Source organism: Ambystoma mexicanum, chromosome 13 (genome assembly GCF_040938575.1).
Source record: "Ambystoma mexicanum isolate Mex_15411 chromosome 13, UKY_AmexF1_1, whole genome shotgun sequence".
NCBI lineage: Eukaryota > Metazoa > Chordata > Amphibia > Caudata > Ambystomatidae > Ambystoma > Ambystoma mexicanum.
This window is the reverse complement of record NC_090938.1, coordinates 25,056,709-25,082,425: the sequence shown is the minus strand read 5'-3', so window position 1 is coordinate 25,082,425 and position 25,717 is coordinate 25,056,709. Positions and strand designations below refer to the sequence as shown.

General features: G+C 47.2%; 1 protein-coding gene across 2 annotated transcripts in view; it reads right to left on the bottom strand.

The window, feature by feature from the left end:
• LOC138520759 (acidic mammalian chitinase-like) overlaps nt 1-25,717 on the bottom strand; it is a 337,432-nt gene that overhangs the window by 30,211 nt on the left and 281,504 nt on the right. For both annotated transcript variants that reach the window (XM_069633048.1, XM_069633047.1), the window contains exon 5: nt 684-740. In XM_069633048.1, the coding sequence (XP_069489149.1) occupies nt 684-740 (57 nt within the window). The remainder of the gene's footprint in view (nt 1-683; nt 741-25,717) is intronic.

Sequence of the window (25,717 nt, the reverse complement as noted above, 5' to 3'; positions counted from 1 at the left end):
ATTAGCGGGATTTGGACATAGATCTGATATTCATAAAATATTACACAGGACAGTGTGTATATGATATTATAGGTTATTTATAACGCGCTTAATACCAAGAGGTTTCTAAGCACTGACCCAGGGATCGAACCTCCGTTGCTCCTTGTCATCTTGCTTCCAAGGCGATCACGTTGCCCCTGAGCTGTCCTCCAGAGACTGAATTCTCTTTCTAAATCTGCAAAACGTTTCCCAACCTTTCTACTGGGCTTTCTGTGACTGTCCCTGAGTCTCTCACAGTCTTGGGGGTTCAAGTGTCCCAGACTTCTTTCTTGACCATTGCTGTTTCACACGTGTGTGGTGAGACCACCACTGTTGGTGAGAGAGAGAGGGAGAGAGACTGCTCTTTCTTACGTTGGGTACATGTAACTAGTTATACCCGACATCTTATGCACTGATCCAGTTTCTGCGCTGTGCTCTCTCTCTCTCACTGTCCCGCTCCCCTCTCTCTAGCTCCCCCATTCTCCCTCCTGCACAGACACGCATTTCCTCCCTCTCCTGCCCCCCTTTCTTGAGATGTGCTCTGTAGTATTTTGTGGAGGGGTACCCAGGGCCAGGGCATGGCCCGCTGGTATGTTCCTGAGGAGGTGAAACCCAATATGGAGTCTGCAAAAAGAGGCGTGTCTACTTCCTGCTCAGAGTCTTACCTGGCCATGTCGAAGTCCCCTCCTCCAACTGCCAGCAGGGTCAGAAGCTGGTAATTCCTGCGGGTCACAAAACACAATACCAGTATGTATCCAGCATCAGCTAATCCAAAAAAAGAGATTTCTTACAATTTAGTGACAGCAGTAAAACTCTCTTTGTAAATCACAAGCAACTACACGCATGGAACTGGGGCTGTGGACATTATGCCTGGTTTTCGGTTGCTGGTTTCTTGGACCAGCAAACTGTCTCTTCCAGCTGGGTCAACTTTTGACACCAGGTCCCTATGAAGGACATGATGCCCTCAGCCCTCGGCTTTCTTTCGCCTAACCACGTGAGCTGGTAACATTGTCCCTTCAGTTCCGCTGAAGTGGGAAAGACTACAACTCCCAGAAAGCATTAGTGCATTGAAGGAAAGCCCAAGACTGGCAACATGGAGTTTGTGACAGTTGTACATAACCACACGCTCACAGAGTGCAGACACTTTATTGAGCTTAGTGCAGCAGATGTGACGGTGGGGGACACTCGACACACCAGAAATAGAGTAAAACACAGTGGCATACTAAGCGGGAGGGTAACAGAGAGGTAGCTTGTCCACCAAACCCCAGTGGCTCTTTCAGTAGCCAGACTGGCACATTGGGCAGCAGAAGAGGTGTCCCGCTGGCAGGACAATGAGGGTGCCGAGCAAGACAGGGTTCCTGCTCGGCACTCTCATTGTCCTGGTAGCAGGTCACCTTTCCCGTTTGGCACCTTCATTGTCAATGAGGGTGCCGAACGGGGGTTCTGTCCCTCTGCCAAGTCAATGGGTGAGGAATTTAACCATCCTCACGGTGGGCTTGCGCTCACCTGAGTGTTTACTTTAAAAAAAAAAATGAAATTGAATGATGGTAGATCAACCTCAGAGAAATGTGTGGGGCTTATCTGCACTCATTTTCCTATGCTCACTGCATGAAATACGCATAGACCTGTGTACTCTGGGTGGACTCCCTAGTTGGGATCTGACAGGTGGAGTACATGATGCATCTCCGGAAGGGGGAGGGCCAAACCTTCCCCCTGCCATGGTCAGCCTAATTAACTAACAACGAGTTGGTTAAGAGCCAGGGTCACCTAGGCTCTGGATCACTGATAATATAGTTGCTAGGTTTAGCTTAAGTTTTTGACGCAATGAATGTTAAGTCTTGTCACTTGTTTGTTCGTAAGCAGAATGGTGATTTATTTGCACACTTGAAGCAGACACGTGTTTCAGACCAACAAGGGTCTTTTTCAAGGCGTGTGTAGTTTAAGTGGGTGTGTTGTAAGGGAGTTCTTGGTTAAGGGCTCAGGTGGTATATTTTGCAAGGCCAAGTGGTCCTCTGCAAAAAGATGAGCGGCCACGGCAGCATTGCGATGAACCAATCCCTGCGGTCCATTTGGCTTTGAAAGCAGCCCGAAACCCTCTTTTGGCAGATCATCTGAAGGCATCACCAGAAGCAGAAGGAAGAACTCATCATTGGAACCTGGCTGAAGGTACAGTCTACCTTACATCTTCCACCAGTAAAGAAAGGCCAGGCCCTCAAGAGGGAAGCAAGATCCCACCCCCAAACATCTCCCACAGATCAGCGGGAGATACCAAATCCAGAGGACCCTCCTGCAGCTCCAGAACCGGTACCCAGCCAGCACACAGTGTGCCCTGCTGGGTGGGAAGTGCCAGAGAGTCTCTGAACCAAACCAAGGACAAAGCAGCTGCCTGCAACACTCTCCTTAGCTTTTGCCAGTCCATCTTAAAGGACAACACGCGCACAGTGATTAAGCTAGGAGGAGTGCATCGGCAAGCATCTACCGACATCTGCCTTAAAGGACATTTTCGAGCCAGTCAAGCCCCTCGAGCTGCAACCCACTACACCGCTGACTGTTGCTACGCTACAGCCGCTAAAGCCGTCTGAGATGCCTCGACCACTGCTTCAGAACTGCCGATCAGCACTGAGACGTTTCCTGACCCTCAGCCACCGTGCAGGCCAGCCTGCAGCCATCGGCCATCGTTACTTGCCAAACTGCCTGCTGTCTGATACCCGCAGCTATCTTCCATCTTAAACTCTGTTGCAGAAGCTGCAAAGAGCCCTGAAATTGACTCGACTCTGTCAAGCACCTAGAACTCCTACAGAACAAGGCACATTGTTGTTCTGTCCCCCTGGTCCCTCGCCCAAAGGCCCCTAGTGACATTTTATGACCCATTTCTCCCTTTGTGTTGAAACCAAGTGTCCTTGAACTATTGCGATTAATTACTATACCGAATACCCTCCTGTCAGTATCCAGAGTGCATCCCTTTTCCTTCTTTGAAATTGTCTGTCCTCTGCATTCTTTTACACAGTTTTTTATACTTTGTAGTGTGCTAGAACTCTCTGTTGTGATAATAATAAAGTAGATATTTGTATATGACCTTGACCAGACAGTCCCTTTTATCATTGGGTAATAATTGTATTTTCGCTGTGTTGCAACTAACCAACGATCCATGACCTTGCAGCCTGCCGTTCCATCCATGTAACCAAAATTGGACAAGGAGGTTTATAATTTGCTTGTGTTTCCAATCTGTCTGGATCCCTTCTGGTGTTCTAGAGGTGTGGGGCTGATTGATGGTTTAGAAACCGATATTCATCCCTGGACCACTGGTGCCCCAGAAGTTGATTCATCACATTGATGGCAGGCAGTTGGTTCGAGTTGGAGCCTTGTGCACAGCTTGGCCACCCAACGATAAAAGTTTTTTTTTTTTTTTTAATTTTATTTGTGTTTGACTCTCTTAACAAGTAAGAGAGACTTTACAAAGAAGATATAATAAAAAGAGGGCATTACAGCAAATGCCTACAAACGTGAAGACTTACAATGCATAGACCTAAAAAGACATCATACAAGTAAAAGTTTAAAAGCCATTAATTCCTATAACATAATGAAAAACACATAAAAAACAAAAGAATACACAATAGGGTTATCTATACGCTCAAATGTACATACATCCTCAACTTCATACTAATTTACAAGGGGGAAGAGAGTTAAAATAAGTGATTCAAGAGATATTCATGTAACAGTCTTTTTCCAATTCTCTTGCAATCACTTTACATAATTTCGTTACAGCATATATCAACGGCTTATGGTTACCTCGCATCATTCTGTCCCAAAGAAAAGGTAGGCAGTCAATAAAATTAATGTTTACAAATTCCATCAATAATAACGATCTTTGATTCCTAAAATGGGGACAATTTAAAACCAGATGTTTCAATGTTTCAGTGGGTTCGGTACACATGGGAAATCTGCAGTGCGGACTGGAGGCATACAGCTTGTGACCGATCCATTTTACAACTCTTTCTTTAGTATGAAACAAATTGAGTTTGAACCAGAGATACGTCCTCCGCGTGGAGTTACAAGGAAAAAGCACAATGTAGTCGTGTCTAGGGATACGTTTACGTGCGAATAATTGGTATTCCTTGTAAAGATAGTACGATCCCATTTCATCAAGGGTTGTGCACCAATCAAGTTCAAAAAGTTTTTTTTTAGCATAGCCCGGTCTATGATAGACATCGTCCACGGTAATGTTAGCCGTCTTGAGTATACCAGCCATTTTTGACACATAGAGAGCCATGGAAGACGTAGGTGACAGCGTAATGGTATGATTCAACTCGGCATATAGGGAGTTCGCTGTGGGATGCCTGATCTTAGCAAAATTGGTTAGGAGTCGCCATTTCCAACGGGTAGACAGTGCTACTAGACCCAATTCATGCCTCCAGATCGCATTGGGGAGGGACATCGGAAGCGACATGGCACGTTTCAGGGCAGTACCCTGCAGTTGGTCCAAAATTGGGCCCATTTCACCCATACATATGTCAAGAGAATACAGGATTACGCTTTCAATTTTCAAAGTAAAGAACTCGATAAGGGGAATTAATGAAAATTTGCAGTATTTTGCATAGATTACTTTGGATTGTGATATCAAGGGTCTGATCTTTTTACTGAGAACATCATGCCACATTGAGATGGAATTTTTCTCTGTTAAGTAGTATCCCAAGTAGATCGTTTCTCTAATGACTGAGATGGGGATCTGCATGAGATGCCACTGTGATTTGCCAGTTCGTTTCTGTACACCAAATTGCATTACTGCTGTTTTAGCAGGATTAGGCATCAGATTGTGTGCTAGTGCAAATTCTTCAAATAGACGTAGTTTAAGTTGGAGGCCTGACGGGGTGGGATCAAATAAGATGATATCGTCTGCAAAGGCGAGCCACTTAAGGTGGATCAAGCCGATTTTAGCAGAGAAGAGATTTTTCTCATCCCAACCTTTATCAAGATCAGAGAGGTATAGGTTAAAGAAGGTAGCAGCAAGATTGCAACCTTGCTTCAAGCCCACCTCTGTACTGATATCTTTAGTAACGCGTCCCTCTGAAGTAAGCTTGATTCTGTAAGAAGTGTTAGTGTGTAAGGCTTTAAACCAATAAATGAGAATAGACGGAATTCCCATGTTGGTCAACTTAGTCCATAATATATTACGGATCACTGTGTCGAAAGCTGAGGACATGTCGATAAGAGCGATGTAGACCGGGTTAGATGTTGGTTTTTTGGCTTCTGCGATCGTGAATGCCATTACCATAGCATTTAACGCGGTGGACATGCCTTTTCTAAATCCAGTTTGGTATTTGGAATATAGTCCTAGTGCCCCAATGTACTTTTCCAAGTCATGAAGAAGGAGAGAGGCGAATAGTTTCGCCGCAGTGTCAATTAAGGCAATGGGACGGTAATTCTGTGGCAGCGCAGCATCTCCTTTCTTAAAAATCGGAATGATGTTGGCAGTTAGCCATGAAGCTGGAATAATTCCTGTGTTAAAAATGGACTGAAACTTGGTATTGAGAATACGGGCCCACAGGTCCGGATCTTCTTTATAGAGGCATGGAGGTAGGCCGTCGGGACCGGATGATTTAGAGTAACTGAGTTTGGAAATCGCCCATTTAATGTCAGCGATGGACCAGCCCAACCACGGCAGATCTTGATATCTTATTAGCGGTGTCGAGATATTCGCAAATTGCACCGGAATCCGGAATTTGTGCCAGATATACTTATACCAAGTAGGTTCCGATATGACATTCGGCATAGAAAGTGATACTTGCGAAGAATTGCTCTTAATCGTTCGCCATATAATACGGGTGTCATGAACAGAGATGGCTCTGATGAGTTTACAATTTATTTCGTTATGCCTTATGAGCCTTAACTGCTTCAAGCTATGTTTGTAATTCGACAGAATGGATTTGCGCCGCGAATGATATTGTTCCTGCGACAGATCTGGAAGTTTTTTCAGGGCCCTAAGAGCCTTGTTTTTTTCCCGCTTCTGTACTTTACACAGCGGATCAAAAGAATGACAGTCTTTGATATCTGTATTTTTCTTTTTGTTGAAGTATGTTAGTGCTATGTGCGTTATTTCAACATATCGCTGCTCAAGGGCATCAATAGGCATACAATCCAAGTTATGCCAAGGCGCAATGGCTGACTTTATAAATTGGATAAATTGCTTGCAGAGAGCCGTAGACCATCTGATAGAGGTCATAGGCCGATCTACTTCACATAATGCAGTAGCATGGTCAACTCCGGTAATAGAAAAATCAAGTTTCAAATTACCTAGTAACGCAGCATGGTCACTAAAAGGCAACATGGAGATTCTTAAGGGAGAAGATCGTAGAAGCAAGTTCTGACTAACAAATATAAAGTCAAGAGTTGACATTTTACCATCTCTTGACCATGTGGTCCAGTTCAACAGGTCGGCGGGTGGGATAAGATCTAGGTCCCAGTCTTTCAGAAAGGACCTCCATATATTGCCTCTATTTTTAGAGAGAAGGTTTCTAGGGGGATCTCCGGTTTCATTGATGGTTCTGCAATCACAGTTAAAGTCACCGCCTAGAATGATTTCAGTCTTTTCATATTCGTGAGTGACATATTCCAGACAGTTCTCAACTATCTCAATCATCTCATCAATCTCAAGGGTGGACGGATTCCAATACATAGTCATAATAATTAAATGGGGATAGTTCTGGATGTTCGTTTCCAGTAGAACTGCTAGTAAGTTATTAGCGTGCCACACGATTTTTGAATTGAACATAAGAGCATTGTCTATGGCTATCATAATTCCGCCCGAAGGACGACCAACCGGAGCACGTGTAGCAGGAATGTGATGCGTTACATAATCAGGCAAAAGAAAGGAGGAGGTTTTCATGGTCTCCTGGAACATTAATATTGATGGACGACTCAGACGGTCGAGAGTTGAGTGCCATTTCATGAGATTAAGGTATCCACATGAGTTCCACAATTGGAAAGAAAGGCGGTCTTTGAAAGATGGCTATGAAGAGGAGAAACCGTCCGTAGTTTTTGAGAGGGAATTAAGCATAGGGGCAAGCCAAGGCAAGTTGTAGGAAATGCCTATTTTGAGCAAAAGTTCAGAGATTGCATCATTAGCGGCCGGATGGTTGATAGCTTGTAGTGGAACAAGCAATTCGGGGCTCATAACCTGGGGACACTTAAATTGGATAAATTTGTTGGCCTCTTGTTCATTTTCCAATGAAGTTAGGATGAGGCCTTCTTCATAAATGCCATCCCTGTTAGACCATAAATATTTCTTTACGGTCTCTGACGCTAAGTAAATTGCGGCACGATAGTTATTGTCCGTAGCTAATGACACTCTTAGAATGTCGGCCGATTTGAACATCCGTAGTTGGGGGATGCGACCAAATAGTGCCAAAAGAAAGGCGCGATTAATTCGTTTTCTGCCGAGTAGATCACTTTTCCCCTCAAGTCCTATTAAATGGTGTTTTTCCGGAATAATTGGTGCATTCGTAACAGATAGTTGGTCGAATGCTTTTGAGTGGGGATCAGAGGCGATTTCGCAGAACGGGACCTGGTGGGAGATCGTGGAAGCCGCATGATGGGAGATTACATTAGGAAGGTTCGATTTCGATGATCTTTCATCAAGTTCCTTCCTCAGGATGTCCAGAATTGCATGATGGGATAGCATGGTAGTAGCTTGGGGATCAAGGGTGCAGCCACCCGTTGGAAGGCTCTGGTCAGAGGTGCAATTCGGAGCAAGAGGGGGGGATATGATGTTAGGAGGAGGAATGGAGGGTACCATGGTGGATTCAGGGGCCCATAGTGCTACCTTTCCTAGTCCGTTACCAGACCTCACAGAGCTAATACAATTAGTAAAGTCGGCATTGCTGTGCAAGGCAGTACAACAATTGGGATCATTGATCAGATGAGGAAGTGCACATGATGAGCCCATAATGTTACTGGATTGCACGTCAGTCGAACGTGGAAGTGCTAAAAGCACAGAGGGCAAGCAAGGTGGTATCAGTGCATTGGCTTGGTCCCAGTCAGCGTTCATTGTATTGCTAGTATTAGCATTTAGATTGTTTCCAGGGGGTGGGATACATATTTCAGTACCGGTACTGGGGAGGGAATTGGCTGGGGGATCGGGCCTTACCATTTCGGCAAGCCGGGTGGTACGGTTTCTCCCACAGACCGGAAAATAGGTAATCAGATTTGATTTGGTTCCTGTCAAAAGTGATGGTGCTTGTCCGTTTGAGGATGGGTTGGTTGGAGTTACATTAGTGTTTTTTGTTTTTCGTTTTAAGGTGTGTGTTTCAGTGAGGTCAGCTTGTTGTTTCTCGACTCGAGTGATATCCAAAATGGTCAAACTAGAGTCAATAGTTGGAAGTATAGCTGCGTGGGGCCCAGTAATTTTACAGGGGCGAACTGCTGCATCACTTTCAGGCAGATCTAGTATTATGGATGGAGTTAAGACATCTTGGCTTTCTTTCGAGAGTTGATTAAGGTCAATATGATCCTCATCTATTGGTGTGTTGTCGTTGATCCTAATAATCGAGCCAGGTGAGGTATTGAAGTCTTTTGAGACGTTATTCTTCTTTCTTTTAGCATTTCTTTTTAAAGCTCTTTGGTGGAGTTTCTTAGCCTTCCGCGACATGAAGCCAGTATAATTACCACCGGAATCAGGAACCGGAGGTGCAGATTGCATATGTTCAAGAGCTGTAAGAAGAACAGTAGGGCTATCGGGGCCAATCATAGGGGGCGGAATTGCCGGAGGGTATAAAGCTAGTAATGTGTTCATTTTTTCAATGGCGGATTTCAAATCGCAAGCGGGATGGTAATATTTGCACGGGGTAGAGTCTATAGGCTTTACTGAATGAATGGCAGGCAATTCTGGGGTCAGGTCCAAGCAGCACTGTATACTTTTATTTTTCATGGGCTGGATGGGGGCAGATTGATGAACCGTAGGGCCTACATTTTTGGAATTTTTTAGCATTTCAGCTGCTATAATGAAACCCTCGATCCGATCCATCTTAGCAGTGATTAGTGACTGCGTTGACTTGATCTCCCTCAGTGCAAGATGGGTCAGATCATGACCTTTATCCAGGAGGTCCAGAATACGGATGATCACTGGAAACGAATTTGGGGAGTATTGGGATTGAGACCCCTCACAGGGGTGCTGGATTTGACATTCATGAGAAGGTGGTACCAAATGTTCCACATTAATAGCTTTGGAAATGGGTTCAGGAGATAACAGTAAATGCGGAAAGGAGAGTTTTTTATTGATGGCATTGGTTGAACTGTCACTCTTATCCAGAAGAGTTTTGGGATCGTGCAACGCGTGAGCTTGGGTAACCATACGGTTTGATACAGAATTAAAAACTATGGGTGTCAAAGTGCCTATTGAGCGGCAGACCGCCTTGTCCAATGCCTCCATTTTCGCCATGGTTAAATCAAATTGGCATTGATCAGAATCAGTGACCAACGGAGATTCAGAGCAACTTTTGAAATCATCAATAGCCTTGCGTACTTCGGGACTGATGGAAGGGGAAGAGATTGAAGGCACCGGAGAGGTCGGAGGTGAGGAAAGAAGGGGAAGTAGAGGGTTTTTTGGTGTGTTTATTTGCACAATATGTACTACAGGGCAAGGTGTACACGGCAGGTCCAGGATTGGTAAAGACGCTCGAACATCCGGGGCAGATAATTCAGTGGAAGATGGAGTGCCCGGACATACCAGTGAGTCAATGCTTGTTACTGAGAGCGGGGGAGGGGCGATGAATTTGCCCTTGGCGCTTCTCAAGCCATTTGCCATTTTCACAGAAGCAACCTCGAAAAGGAAGGGAGTGAAAAGAATGTACAGGAAAGGGATGACTTTCTCTTTTATTTTGGGCGAGAGCAGTCGTGAAATCGGCTAGGTCCGCTCGAAATAATTTAGCACTTGAGAGAGTCAGAGGGTATTGAACTGTGTAAATGAGCCGTGAGGCTGATAGAAAACCTATAATCTAAGGAGGAGACCGCACCCCGCAGCCGAGCAGCGAACAGCAAACAGCGCTACTTAGAGCGCGTACTTGATGCGCGCGCGCAGATGCGCGCCGGAAGAGGATTATAAGCACTTCCGGTAGCGGGGGGCGGGGCCAGCTAGAATAATAGAAAAGTAGACATATATAAGTAACATGTACTGATGTTAAGCAATATAGTATCAATGATAGTGCAGGAGAGAGATATACCAAAGTCCAGGCAAGGTCAGGCAGTCCAAGCAGGTCCAAACGGGTCTCAAGCTCGTGTGACAGCGTGGATGGCCAGCAAACAGCGCTACTTAGAGCGCGTACTTGATGCGCGCGCGCAGATGCGCGCCGGAAGAGGATTATAAGCACTTCCGGTAGTGGGGGGCGGGGCCAGCTAGAATAATAGAAAAGTAGACATATATAAGTAACATGTACTGATGTTAAGCAATATAGTATCAATGATAGTGCAGGAGAGAGATATACCAAAGTCCAGGCAAGGTCAGGCAGTCCAAGCAGGTCCAAACGGGTCTCAAGCTCGTGTGACAGCGTGGATGGCCAGCAAACAGCGCTACTTAGAGCGCGTACTTGATGCGCGCGCGCAGATGCGCGCCGGAAGAGGATTATAAGCACTTCCGGTAGTGGGGGGCGGGGCCAGCTAGAATAATAGAAAAGTAGACATATATAAGTAACATGTACTGATGTTAAGCAATATAGTATCAATGATAGTGCAGGAGAGAGATATACCAAAGTCCAGGCAAGGTCAGGCAGTCCAAGCAGGTCCAAACGGGTCTCAAGCTCGTGTGACAGCGTGGATGGCCAGCAAACAGCGCTACTTAGAGCGCGTACTTGATGCGCGCGCGCAGATGCGCGCCGGAAGAGGATTATAAGCACTTCCGGTAGCGGGGGGCGGGGCCAGCTAGAATAATAGAAAAGTAGACATATATAAGTAACATGTACTGATGTTAAGCAATATAGTATCAATGATAGTGCAGGAGAGAGATATACCAAAGTCCAGGCAAGGTCAGGCAGTCCAAGCAGGTCCAAACGGGTCTCAAGCTCGTGTGACAGCGTGGATGGCCAGCAAACAGCGCTACTTAGAGCGCGTACTTGATGCGCGCGCGCAGATGCGCGCCGGAAGAGGATTATAAGCACTTCCGGTAGCGGGGGGCAGGGCCAGCTAGAATAATAGAAAAGTAGACATATATAAGTAACATGTACTGATGTTAAGCAATATAGTATCAATGATAGTGCAGGAGAGAGATATACCAAAGTCCAGGCAAGGTCAGGCAGTCCAAGCAGGTCCAAACGGGTCTCAAGCTCGTGTGACAGCGTGGATGGCCAGCAAACAGCGCTACTTAGAGCGCGTACTTGATGCGCGCGCGCAGATGCGCGCCGGAAGAGGATTATAAGCACTTCCGGTAGCGGGGGGCGGGGCCAGCTAGAATAATAGAAAAGTAGACATATATAAGTAACATGTACTGATGTTAAGCAATATAGTATCAATGATAGTGCAGGAGAGAGATATACCAAAGTCCAGGCAAGGTCAGGCAGTCCAAGCAGGTCCAAACGGGTCTCAAGCTCGTGTGACAGCGTGGATGGCCAGCAAACAGCGCTACTTAGAGCGCGTACTTGATGCGCGCGCGCAGATGCGCGCCGGAAGAGGATTATAAGCACTTCCGGTAGCGGGGGGCGGGGCCAGCAAAGTCCAGGCAAGGTCAGGCAGTCCAAGCAGGTCCAAACGGGTCTCAAGCTCGTGTGACAGCGTGGATGGCCAGCAAACAGCGCTACTTAGAGCGCGTACTTGATGCGCGCGCGCAGATGCGCGCCGGAAGAGGATTATAAGCACTTCCGGTAGCGGGGGGCGGGGCCAGCAAAGTCCAGGCAAGGTCAGGCAGTCCAAGCAGGTCCAAACGGGTCTCAAGCTCGTGTGACAGCGTGGATGGCCAGCAAACAGCGCTACTTAGAGCGCGTACTTGATGCGCGCGCGCAGATGCGCGCCGGAAGAGGATTATAAGCACTTCCGGTAGCGGGGGGCGGGGCCAGCAAAGTCCAGGCAAGGTCAGGCAGTCCAAGCAGGTCCAAACGGGTCTCAAGCTCGTGTGACAGCGTGGATGGCCAGCAAACAGCGCTACTTAGAGCGCGTACTTGATAAAACGAACGATAAAAGTACTGTTGCAGGCAACATTTAGACACTGCTAGGTGTTTGTAATAATCATGGATCTTGATATGGCGACTGTGATAGGCATGACCAAGGATGTCCTGTGCTTCTTATGTCAAGAGAGGGGACTTCCCCACAACACTAAGGTTAATAATCCTGAGTTGCTGACCAGCCTCCAAGCTTGAGTAGAAGCGAGGGCGGTTGGAGAGAAGACTCCAGGGGATGGGCTAGGCCTGTGTAGCCGAATGAAGGAGACCTTCTAGGAGGGGTAGTGGAAGATGACAAGGAAGACAGCATGAGCAGTGTTTCTCACCAACAATCCTGCCAGGGGGCAAGCGTGGTTTCTCAACACACTACATTGTCAGGGATGTCAGGGTCTAGGGTGGCATATTCTCTAAGTGGCCCAGTAATTGTCACGGCTGTTAACGGTGTAGCAGCAAGAAATCTCCTGTTGGAGGAGAGGAAACTAGCGCTGGAGGAACAAAAACAGCAGGACAAGGTTGCAATGGAGCAGGACAAGGCCACCATAGAGCTACGCAGACTGGCACTCGACGAGAAGAAGGAGTCCCACAGATCCACCTCTAGCGAAAGCAGCGACTCAAACCACGGTGCCCGAGATAAACCCCTGTGCCAAATCCCCAAAGTCTTAGTGCAGGCTTACGAGGTGGGGAAGTATATTTTGGACTGGTTTGAAGCATTCAAGCTTGCTGTTCAGCTACAGGAGGTGAATGAGGTACTGTGGAGTGCAGCCCTGATGAGTCACTTACCGACACCAGGGACTGAAGCAATTCTTCAGTTAACTCCTCGACTGCTGGCTGATGGCGGTGAAATCAAAGTGACTTTGCTTAATACGAGATCCCTTAAAAAACATGCAGTGGATGTTCATGATCTACTGTTTACATAAGATCATGACATCTTTTGCCTAACGGAGACATGGTTATCCAAGGCCAACGGCCCGGCCATCGCTATAGCGGTTCCAGAAGGGTATTCCAAGTGTCAACATCGACTTACAGGCACGGGTGGTGGGGTGGCTGTCATTGCGAAAGAACATTTCCAGCTCTTTGAGGCCATGAGCAGATGCAAAGATTTTGAGGTATTACATCTAAAACGTTCCTCTTCCCCTTGCAGTTGCCTCAATCTTGTCCTGGTTTATCGACCGCCCAAGGACAGGACACACTTTAATGAGGAGCTACTACACCTGGTTAAAAATATCAATGGCCTAAATTGCGCCATTGCTAGTTGCTGATCTAAACCGATGGCTCCATAATCCCAAGGACAAAGAAGCGACATTATTGGAAGAATCACTTCTCGAACTGGGAAATAGAAAATGATGAACCCACAGCTACGTCAGGTAACATTTTAGACTGGGTGATCTCCAGAAACCTTGAGGTTAGAATGAAAAGCACCACTTCAGGTATATGGTCAGACCATTGCATTGTTGTATTCTCTTTCTTTTAAAAAGAAGTCCCAAAAACGGCTATGAACCCGGTATCAGTGGTTTATAACCGGAACCTCAGGAATGTCACGCCATCTCAGATCAAGACCTGTCTTCAGGGAATTATGTCCTCTACAAACAGCTCCGACAGCCCGCAGAAGCTTGTAGAAATATACAATGAGGAGCTAACTAAAATGCTAGATAAAGTAGCCCCTGTGGCAAAAAAAGTTGTGAGAGAGAATAGAAACCACCAAAAATGGTTCACTGATGAACACGTCATTTAAAAAAAACTGAAACGAAGCACCAAACAGGCATGGGTAAAACATCCGTCAGCCCCTAAAAAGGAAAGGTGGAATATGTTAGAAGCTGAGTATAAAGCCAAGATTACCCTAACAAAAAAAGATTTCTTCAAGAAGGATATTGAGGGGGTCGGGGGGTGAGGGGGTCTAAGAGCAACACGAAATAATTGTTTGAGATCTTAAAATTGCTGGGGAAACCAAAAGCCCTATCCCACCCCTTTCATCCCACAGAGAAGGACTGTAATGATGTGCAAATGGCTTTTGCAAACAAAATCAAAATGGCTCGGAAAAAAATAGAAAAACACTTAGGTAACAGAGCATATAAAGAGCCCCAGGCAGTAGACAGCCTGCATAGGCCACGTGATCAACCAGATTTTGCATTCAAACCTGTGACCATCCTGGAAATGGAGTCCACCATGTCAACAATGCATCCCACTACATGCATTGAAAATATTATCCCAGTGAAGTTCATCCTAGAACATAGCAAGGAATGTGCACCCTTCCTCACAAGGCTGGCCAACTCGTCCTTTCTTTATGCCACAGTTATGGACAAAAAAAAGATAGCAACCGTCTTGCCATTAGCTAAGAAGATAGGTGTAGATCCAAAGGATGCGAAGAATCTAAGGCCTATCACCAATACAAACTTCCTGCTGAAGATTCTTGATAAAATGGCCACAAAACAATTCTGGGATACCTGGAGACAGCACGAATACTTCACAATAAACAATCGGGTTTTAGGGCCCACTATAGTACAGAGACCGCCCTCCTAGACCTGCAGACAAACATGTTAGAACTAGCCAGGGAAAGAATGGACTACTGATCCTTCTCAACCTATCAGCTGCGTTTGATCTGTAAGACCACAATCTCCTCATAGACTCATTCGGAAAGGTAGGGAGTTGCGAGTCCTAGGCTACAATCTGGTTTAAATCCATTCTATCCAATAGGCATGCATAATTTCATGGGATGTTGTCTTATCGCAGTCAGCCCCCATTTGGTGCTGGGTCCTACAGGGTGCTTGTGTCTCACCAACCCTGTTTAATCTCTACTTTGTGACCTGCTTGAAACATATGGGGTGATGTTTACCAACTACGCTGACGATACCCAACTAATTCTAGAGATTAGCGGAGATCATGGAAGGACACCAAGAACCTGACCCTGATCTTTGTAGCAATAGAGTGCTGGATGACAGAGAATTTCCTCTGCCTCAATGAATCAAAGACTGAACTGCTATTATTCAGAAGCCATGGGGCAAGAGGAAAATCACGTCACGAATACTGACACTGTCGTATCAAAGATGTGGTCATCACAGTGGCGGACGAAGTTTAGACCCTATGGGTATTCTTTAATGCAGACATCAACACGGATGCACAGACCACCTATACAGTAAAAAACTGCAACTACTATCTGAAACTGATGAGGACTATTCAACCATTAATCTCAGAAGAGAATAGTGCCTCGATTGGTAGAGCCATTATTTTATCACACATCGACCACTGTAACTCCGTGCTCATTGGGGTGAAGAAAAAATGCATCCAATGGCTGCAAACACCCCAAAACGATGCAGTCAGGATCATTAAGGGCATCCCCAGACGGGAACATATCTCTGCAGGGAGAAAATCCCTTCATTGGCTGCCCACTGCGGCTTGCATCCACTTCAAAACAGCCAATATTGTCCATAAATGTACATATGGTTATGCCCCAAATTATTTAAAGACCCAGACGTGCCCTTACGTTCCTAACCGGGTTCTAAGATCGGCTAACCTGGGAAAAACTAAAACGCTCAGATTCAGAAAGGCCAGAGAATTTGGCAGAGCCTTCCTGATGAGGGCCGCACAGATGTGGAATGCAATCCCTCCCAAGCAAGGTTTGACTGGACAAAAATGTCAATAGCTTTCGCGCCCAATTGAAAACATTACTGTTTAAAATGGGTTAATAAGCGCCACTTAGGTACATTTTGAAATTTCATCTGTATATGTTCTGTCCCATCTATTAAAAGTCTTTCTGTGTCTTTGTGCGCCCTGATGCCCGAGGGTTCCCGGCACTATATAAGTAAATACATTTAAGAATAAATAAATATAAAATATGGAAAGGCCTGTTCATGAGAGCATGAAGGCAGCCCTCCTCAGGAAGTTCTGTAAAACCCCTGAACAGTATCTCACTAGCTTCAGAGAGCTCAGAAAGAAAAGTGGATAGACATTTGAAGCATTCACACACTTGTCATTGAAATATCTGAGCAGGTGGGTGACTGGTAAAAATGTTGACACATTTACAGGGATGTGCAATTTGATTGCGTGTGAGCATGTATTGAGAAATTGTGAGGTTGACCTACACCAGCATCTTGTGGACAAGACTATCACAGACACTAGGGAGCTTGCAATGGCTGCCAACAGGTCTGTGAGTACTCGAGTCCAGAAAAAGGCTCAGACGAGCAACCCAATCCTCTTCAAAGTCAGGTCCCCAAAAAGAATGAAGGGAAATTCCAAAACTTTAGTTTGGCCGTACACAACCCGAAAAGAAGAGCGCAGGCATCCCTAACACTGGGACACCTGTGTTCTCACCACCCAAAGATTGTTTTTCATGTGTAAGGAACTGAGCCATGGGAAAGGGGATCCTGCTTGCAAGGGCTTACCATAGCAAGCCATAGTGAATGTTGGACTCATGGAAAAGCCCATCATTAGTGTGGGTCTCCAAGAGGAGGACTTCCCACTAGGCCAAGGAGTGGCTGAATGTGGATTGGTTACACTGAGTGGGAACGGTACCGGGTCTCCGGAAGAGATCCCACTTCCCAAAAATACTCAACTCTATCTGGAACATGTGTACATCAATGGACACAAACCTCCTGCAGTCCGAGACACCGCGGCTAGCCTCACCGCTGTCACCTGGCAGTGGGTACAGCCAGGCTATTATATTGATGGGCCCGATTGTAGCGTCAGTGGGTTTGATGGAAAGAGTAAGTGAATCATGGTGATAGTAGAGCTCAGCTGGCGAGGTGAAATGACCCAGCGCCGTGCAGTGGTGAAAGACTCCGTCCCTGTCCCATGTCTGTTGTGTAATGATCTTCCTGATCCTGAGATAGTCGCAGCGGCTACCCGATTGAGTGCCATAGAGATCTCCAGATTGAACACTCTCAGAGCTTTAGGGCCTGGAGTGCTTCCGGAGGGCTTGTTGGAATGACCAGCTTTGTCACAAGTCTCTCCCCTTCTCACCTGTTTTTGTTGTTTGCTTGAGACCTTCTTTGGTGACTTCCTTCGCACGGGTCCGGGATTTGTATAGACCCGTGTGCTGGTCTTCGGATTCCAGCGTGAGGATGACAATCCAACTCCAGGATACGTTCAGATGTCCAGGTTGGATACCAGGAAGGAGCAATGTCCGAGCTCGGAGACACGGAACGCCGTGACCCGAGCGTGGGTGAAAATCCAGGAAGTACGAAGGTAGGTTTTGAGGAAAGGAAGGGGGATTCAAGGAACCGGGAAACAGGATGCAGATGAAAACCCCGAGCGAACTCCGGCAACACACGTCCAACTACAGCAAGCGGTAGCGTTGAGACGCGCAGAGCCGCGGGGGCGTGTCTGTTTAGTAGAGCGCAGAGCGTGGAGCGCAAGGACTGGAAAACAGAGTTCCGTGTCCGGCGGCCATGTTGGAAGGATTACTGTATTCAATCCCCTATGTGTCAGGGACCACGAAGTCCAGAAAGGACGTAGGTGACGTTTGTCATACCGCCGAGTTCCTGGCATCTATGGAGCCGCTGGCGACACGGAACTTAGCTCCGTTCGCGTCAGCCACGCCCCCTGTTTCCTGGTTTCCCTTCCTCTGATTCTTATTGGTTGGGCGCTCTGCGGCCCGGTGTTTTAACCGGCCACTTCCGGGTCACGGATGCGTCGCAACGCTTCCGGTTTCGTCCGTTAGCTGAGTTGCTTGCTGCCTGTGGCTTTCTTCCGAGTCTCTCGCTTGTCTGCTGGTCAGGTCCTCGTACCCTGTCCGGTCCCTTCTGTTCTTCCTTCCTCCTTCCGTTGGTTCTATCTGCCTTTCTCTCACTCCCTTGGTTTTGCTTTCATTCACCCGTCTCCCTTGCCCTCCTTCCAACTTGCTTACCCTCCCTCCTTCCCATCTTCACTTACCGCTTTTTTCTCCTCTTGTCTGTTCAGCTCATTCCGCTGTTCCCTCACCTACCTTCAGTATTGCTTGCTGTGACCTCCCGTGTACCAGACTCCGGCCTCTTCCCCTGGACTGCCTTTGCTTGCTGTATTATTTACTTCCACTCCTAGCCTGTGTACCAGATCCTCGGACCGCTTACTGGACTGCCTGAGTTCTGGAGTATTCACTCCACGTGTTGCCTCCAGACACTTTCCACCAGCTCTTACCTTTCAAGTATTCCTGGTTCCACGCCTGCAAGACACCCAACTATAATACAGGGGTTTTTTGTGCCTAAGGGCTTTTTCCCCTCTTGGTCGATCCCGGGGGTGGGGCCCCCTGGTCTCCCTTCTTAGGGGGGGGGGGCACGGTGGCTTCCTTCCGGGGTCGTCCCTATCTTCATTAAAAAAAAGGTGTCAGCTCGAAGAAAAGAAAAGAAGGGTTCTTGGAAGGAAGAAGAAGGTGAGGAGTCGGGGGAGGGGGAGTTTTCAGAAACTACACTTTCTGACGAAGACATCACTGACCCCGGTGACAGTTTGCGACGCCTAAAAGAGATGGCCACCCCACAGCAGGTACAAGAACTCGTAGCTGCTGTACAAAGTCTAAGTCTGGAGATGCAAAACCTTAAGACAGCCAACGCCACCTTTCAACAGCGTCTGACAGACAGAGAAAGACCTTTAACCGATTTACCTCCACTTCCCCTAGTATCGGGGAAGTTCGATGGATCCCCAAAGAAGGTTAAGGAGTAAGGACGCATGCAATCTTCATTTTTCCTTTCGCCCTCAGACCTTTGCCTCAGACCACGCCAAGGTGAGGTTTATGATCACCCACATGACCGGGAATGCCCTGGCTTGGGCTACCCCTCTAGTAAACCAGCCAGACCCGGTTTTACAGGACTACAATGCCTTTAAGGCCCTGATTCAACAAACCTTTTTGCGAACAGAGAGTACATACTTGGCCTCGGAGGACCTCCTTGACATCCGTCAGGGGAATTCTGATCTACTGACATACATCACCACTTTCAAACAGGTGGCAGCTGAGGCAGGTTGGCAGGAACAGGCTCAGTATGCCATATTCCGGCGAGGTTTAAGGGAGGAATTGAAGGACGAACTAGCCCGAATAGAAAGACCGGTGTCTTTCGCTGAACTCCTGACAGCTACCCTCCGAATTGACTTCAGAATGACGGAAAGACGTCAAGAAAAGAAGAAGACCAGGCTAAGTGTACCCCCTCTCGTGGAGACTCACTCACCTGCATCTGTACCCTTCCAACGGACAACTAAAGAAGAACCCATGCAGATTGGAACCACCAGAGCCCCGCTCACACCAGAAGAAAGGAAACGGCGCAGGGAGGGTTCCTTGTGTATGTACTGCGGATCTTCATTACATTTATTAAGAGATTGTCCGGAAGTATCACCCAGAAGGTCGGGAAACGCTCGCCCTCGGTAAACATTGGGACGCATTACCGAGGGGCTGCTCTTAGTCCCTACGTGCCTCTTTCTGTATCCTCTACAGAAACATCTGAGGACTCCCGGTTGATGGTGCTCACAGTTTCTCTCAGAGTAGGCCCCAAGGAAGTAACCACTTTAGCCCTACTCGACTGTGGAGCAGCAGGGAACTTCATGGATACCCATTGGGCAGAACGACATGGAGTCAAGAGGATAGCCAAACGTGAAGATCAAAAAGTGGAAGGAGTTGATGGCGAACCTTTGAGCTCGGGTTTGATCACTCACACCACTGAAGCACTTACTTTGTCCATCCAACAACACACCGAAAGTATCACATTCGATATCATCAGGGCTGCTCACTTCCCTCTTATCCTGGGTATCTGTTGGCTATGCAGACATAACCCCAGTATTGACTGGTCTAGAAACTTACTTAGTTTTCAGTCCTCACTATGCAAATCGGAATGCTTGCCAGAACCAAGATTCGAGACCGTCAAGACCACAAATAGCTGCGAAGTCAGAACGGTACACCGTCTCCCACACTACCTGAAGGAGTTCAATGAAGTGGCAACTGAAAAGATACCCATCGAGCTCCCTCCACACCGGCCTGAAGACTGTTGCATTGATCTCACCCCAGGTGCATTGGTACCCTTCGGTAGGATGTTTCCACTGTCATTAGAAGAAAAACAATACTTCCGAATGTACCTGGACAGCAACATGGAAAACGGGCTCATAAGGCCTTCAAAGTCCCCTGCAGGGGCACCCCTATTCTTCATCTCAAAAAAAGGATTCAAAGGAGTTGAGGCCGTGTATAGATTATCGCGGTCTAAACAAGGTTACCATAAAAGACCGGTATCCTATGCCATTGATAACCGATATCCTACAAGCTGTACAGGGTGCTACCATCTTTACCAAACTCGACCTGAGGAATGCTTATCACTTACTCGGGTGCAGAAAGGAGACGAATGGAAGACAGCATTCCGGACTCCTTTCTGACTTTTTGAATACCAGGTAATGCCGTTCGGGTTGGTAAACGCCCCGTCGGTATTCCAACGATTTATGGACAGACTATTCTCCGATCTCCTGTGCCAAACCACATTGGTTTATTTAGATGACATTCTGATATACTCTCGTACACCTGAAGACCATGTGGAACATGTCAGGGAAGTATTCAGAAGGCTACAGAGAAATCAGTTGTCTGTTAAGCTCGCCAAATGTGTGTTTTCAGCCTCATCCATTCCTTATTTAGGATACATTCTGTCAGACCACGGTATCTCCATGGATCCTAACAAGGTGTCCTCCATCATTGAATGGCCCTCACCCACATCAGTCAAAGAGATACAGAAATTCCTGGGGTTAGCAAACTTCTACAGGAGATTCATTCCTAATTTCTCTCAAAAGATACTACCCATCACCTCGCTCTTAAAGAAGTCTGCATCTCCATTCAAATGGACAGCGGAGGTGGAAGACAGCTTTGGAAAGCTTAAGGAAGCCTTCTGTTCAGCACCCATTTTACAACAACCAAACCAACATCTACCCTTCGTTCTAGAGACGGACGCTTCTTCAGCCGCAATAGGGGCGGTGCTTCTTCAAGAGATCCAGGGTACAGAACATCCGGTGGCTTATTTTTTGAAGACCCTAAACTCCAGTCAAAGGAACTACTCGGTCATTGAGCGAGAGCTTCTAGCCATGAAAGCGGCCTGTGTAGAATGGCGCCATCTGCTTCAAGGAGGAAGGTTCCCGTTCACCATAAGGACCGATCATAAGAACTTACAGGTTCTCAAACAGTTCGAGTGCTACAATACTCGACAGGCCCGATGGGCTCACTTCTTCGCCCAATTCGAATTCCACATAACCTAACGAATGTTGTAGCCGACTCTCTTTCCCGCCGGAGTGATTACCTGCCAGAGTCAGAGATGCATCTTGAACGGATGTTTCCCCAGTCCAGAACTATTGAAATTATTTCTAAATTCCTTCAGCAGGTACAGGAGGATTCTGGAGGTCGTTTTGAAGTTGAAAGACACTCTAAAGATCTGGCCTATGAAATCAGGAACGGCCTTTATCTTGTAGGAGGAAAACTTTACCTACCCACTCCGGCTTTTCGTAAGACCGCACTTGTCTGGTGTCATGATTCCAAACTAGGAGGACACAGGGGGGTGGCTGGCACTCACGACTATCTTCAAAGACATTTCTACTGGCCTACAATGAGAAGGGATGTAGAGCAGTACGTTCAGTCATGTATCGTCTGTTTGAGGAGTAAGTCATCCCGTAAACGACCAATTGGTCTACTGGAACCAAATGCTGTACCCAAGGGTCCCTGGAGCACGATTTCTACTGATTTCATAATAGATTTACCCCCGTCTGAAGGATGCACCTGTGTCATGGTAGTAGTGGATTCATTTACCAAATTGGCTCACTTCTCCCCATTGCCTGGCGTCCCTACTGCAGCCAAGATGGCGGAAGTGTTTCTCCAAGATATATTCCGGTTACACGGTCTACCTAACAAGATAATTTCAGACCGGGGTAGTCAGTACACCTCCCGGTTCTGGGAGGCCATGTGTATCAGACTAGGTATCGAAAGAGCTCTCACCTCTGGATTCCATCCACAATCCAATGGGCAAACTGAACGCTTGAACGGCTCTGGAACAGTACTTAAGGTGCTTTATCAACTCCCAACAAGACAACTGGTGCACGCTACTCCCTCTAGCTGAATTCTCTATAATAACTCCACACATGCCGCTCTTGGGTTCAGTCCTTTTTTTGGTACTTATGGTTTTCACCCTCGCTCCATTCTTCCTGTCTCGGGCCTCTCTACTAACGTACCATCAGTAGATTCTTCCCTCTCCCTCCTTAGAGAGACACACAAGAAGGTAGAGGAAGGCCTTAAGTCAGCCCAAGCCCGGTATTGCATTCAAGCCAACAAACATCGTAGACCTGTACCAGGATGGGATGTGGGTACCCAAGTCATGCTCTCAACTAGATATTTACCTTGTTGGGTACATCCCTCCAAGTTATCTCCCAAGTATCTAGGGCCATATGAGATCATACAGAAAATCAATCCTGTGGCTTTTCGCTTAAAGCTACCCAACAACCTAAAAAGGGTCCACCCTGTTTTTCATGTTTCCCAACTCAAGTCATTTCATGCTGACACATGGGCACGACAGGTTAGACAGGCCCCGATTCCTCAGGGTTCCACTCAAGCTGAATATGAGGTCGCCCAACTCTGTGACTCCAGGTATCATAGGGGCAGGCTGGAATATTTGGTTAAGTGGAAGGGCTACTCTTCCTCGGAAAACTCTTGGGAACCCATCACACACATTAATGCTCCTGTCCTACTTCGCAAGTACCACTTCTTTCGTCCAGGTAAACCAGGGGGAGGAGCTTATAGGAGGGGGCATACTGTCATACCGCCGAGTTCCTGGCGTCTATGGAGCCGCTGGCGACGCGGAACTTAGCTCCGTTCGCGTCAGCCACGCCCCCTGTTTCCTGGTTTCCCTTCCTCTGATTCTTATTGGTTGGGCGCTCCGCGGCCCGGTGTTTTAACCGGCCACTTCCGGGTCACGGATGCGTCGCAACGCTTCCGGTTTCGTCCGTTAGCTGAGTTGCTTGCTGCCTGTGGCTTTCTTCCGAGTCTCTCACTTGTCTGCTGGTCGGGTCCTCGTACCCTGTCCGGTCCCTTCTGTTCTTCCTTCCTCCTTCCGTTGGTTCTATCTGCCTTTCTCTCACTCCCTTGGTTTTGCTTTCATTCACCCGTCTCCCTTGCCAACCTTCCAACTTGCTTACCCTCCCTCCTTCCCATCTTCACTCACTGCTTTTTTCTCCTCTTGTCTGTTCAGCTCATTCCGCTCTTCCCTCACCTACCTTCAGTATTGCTTGCTGTGACCTCCCGTGTACCAGACTCCGGCCTGTTCCACTGGACTGCCTTTGCTTGCTGTATTATTTACTTCCACTCCTAGCCTGTGTACCAGATCCTCGGACCGCTTACTGGACTGCCTGAGTTCTGGAGTATTCACTCCACGTGTTGCCTCCAGACACTTTCCACCAGCTCTTACCTTTCAAGTATTCCTGGTTCCACGCCTACAAGACACCCAACTATAATACAGGGGTTTTTTGTGCTTAAGGGCTTTTTCCCCTCTTGGTCGATCCCGGGGGTGGGGCCCCCTGGTCTCCCTTCTTAGGGTGGGGGGCACGGTGGCTTCCTTCCGGGGTCGTCCCTTTCTTCATAAAAAAAAGGTGTCAGCTCGAAGAAAAGAAAAGAAGGGTTCTTGGAAGGAAGAAGAAGGTGAGGAGTCGGGGGAGGGGGAGATTTCAGAAACTACACTTTCGGACGAAGATATCACCGACCCCGGTGACAACGGTTCATGACAGTATGCCTCCTCTGAAGCCCAGGTCCTCCGGGGTTGTCTGGATGGATAAGATGGTATCTTCAAATCAGCCTGGGGGCATTCATGTTTGACACAGGTTCCCAAGTGCGCTCACTGGGAGGATAACCTTTCCACTCGACCAAATATTGTAATTGACCACGTCGGTACCTAGAGTCACAGATTCTGGAGACCTCATATTCGAGTTGGTCATTGACAATCACTGGGGTAGATCTTGTAGCAGTTCAAGAGGGCTGAACATATGGTTTTAACAGAGAGGTGTGGAAGACTGGATGGATCCTTTTCCATGATTCTGGTAGTCGAAGTCAAAAGGCCACTGGGTTGACGATTTCCTTTATAGAAAAGGGCCCGTAATACCTAGGAGCCAATTTATGTGGTTGTAGGTGACGGGGAAGAAGTTTCGAGGATAACCAGACTTTATCGCCTACTGAATAGGAAGGCCCAGGTCTTCTTTTGGAGTCTGCATAATGTTTAACGTCTCTTCGGGCCTTTTCAAGGTGTTCCTTTGCTTCTTTGTGCACTTTAATTAGTGTTTCAATCCAGGAATCAACCGCAGGTACTGGGGTAGGGTGTGGAAGAATGGACGGTAGAACTGAAGGATGAAATCCTTGACTGCAGAAGAAAGGACTGGTTTTGATAGCTGAATGATCCGAATTGTTGTATGCAAACTCGGCCACAGGTATAAAGAGTGACCAATCATCCTGGACCTTGGTGGCAAAGTAACGAAGATACTGTTCCAGGGTTTGGTTTACTCGTTCAGTGGCTCCATTGGTCTGTGGGTGATAACCCGAAGACAAGGCACGTTGGATTCCCAGTATACGACATAACTGTTTCTAGAACTGGCATATGTACTGGGGTCCCCGGTCAGAAATGATCTTGGATGGTAGCCCATGAAGCCGGAATATGTGTTCCAGTAAAATTCCAGAAAGTTCAGATGAGGATGGCAGTTTATATAAAGGTGTAAAATGAGCCATATGAGTGAACAAATCAATGGTAACCATTATAGTTGTGTAGCCCCTGGAAGAGGGTAGTTCCACGATAAAATCCGTGGCAATGATTTCCCAGGGTCTTGTTGGTATTGTTGGCTGGAGCAGGGGACCTGCTGGTTTTTTGTTATCATGTTTGTTCTGATTGCAGGCTGCACATGTTTGAATATGGATCTTGATATCATCCTTCATCTTTGGCCACCAAAACTGTCTTTGTATTAGATGGAGAGTGTTGGTGATGCACGATATCCTGAATGAAAAGTATCGTGGCACAGGCTTGTGATCTTTTGTCTCAGTCCAGGAGTTGGAATGACCAAGCGATTGTCCTTGAACAGGGATCCATCCTTTGTTTTGAGATTCCACCGATTGTTTCTCTTAAACTCCTTCCAAGGTTCAGAGGACTGGGTTTGAATTCGAATATACTCCAGGAGGGTAAATGCTTGGGCAACAAATATTGTGTAGGGAAACATCTTAGGAAAGGTCCGATCTTCAAGGGGTTCATAATCAGGACGTCTGGATAAGGCATCGGCTATAATGTTATGTGTTCCAGGAACATGATGGATTTGAAATTGGTATTGGGCAAAAAAGAAGGCCCAACGGGCTTGGCGACTGTTTCTACATTCTAGGCATTGCAGGACCTGAAGATTCCGATGGTCCGTGCGGACTTGTACCAGGTGTTTGGCTCCCAAAAGAAGATGACGCCAATCAGTGAAGGCTTGACGGATGGCTAGCAATTCCTTTTCCAGGACAGAATAATGAGTTTCACTGGGGGTCAAGGTTCGAGAAAGATAGGCGATAGGATGTTCTAACTTGTCGCCAAGTTCCTGTTTCAGGACTGTCCCAATGGCGTAATTGGAGGCATCAGTTTCGACAA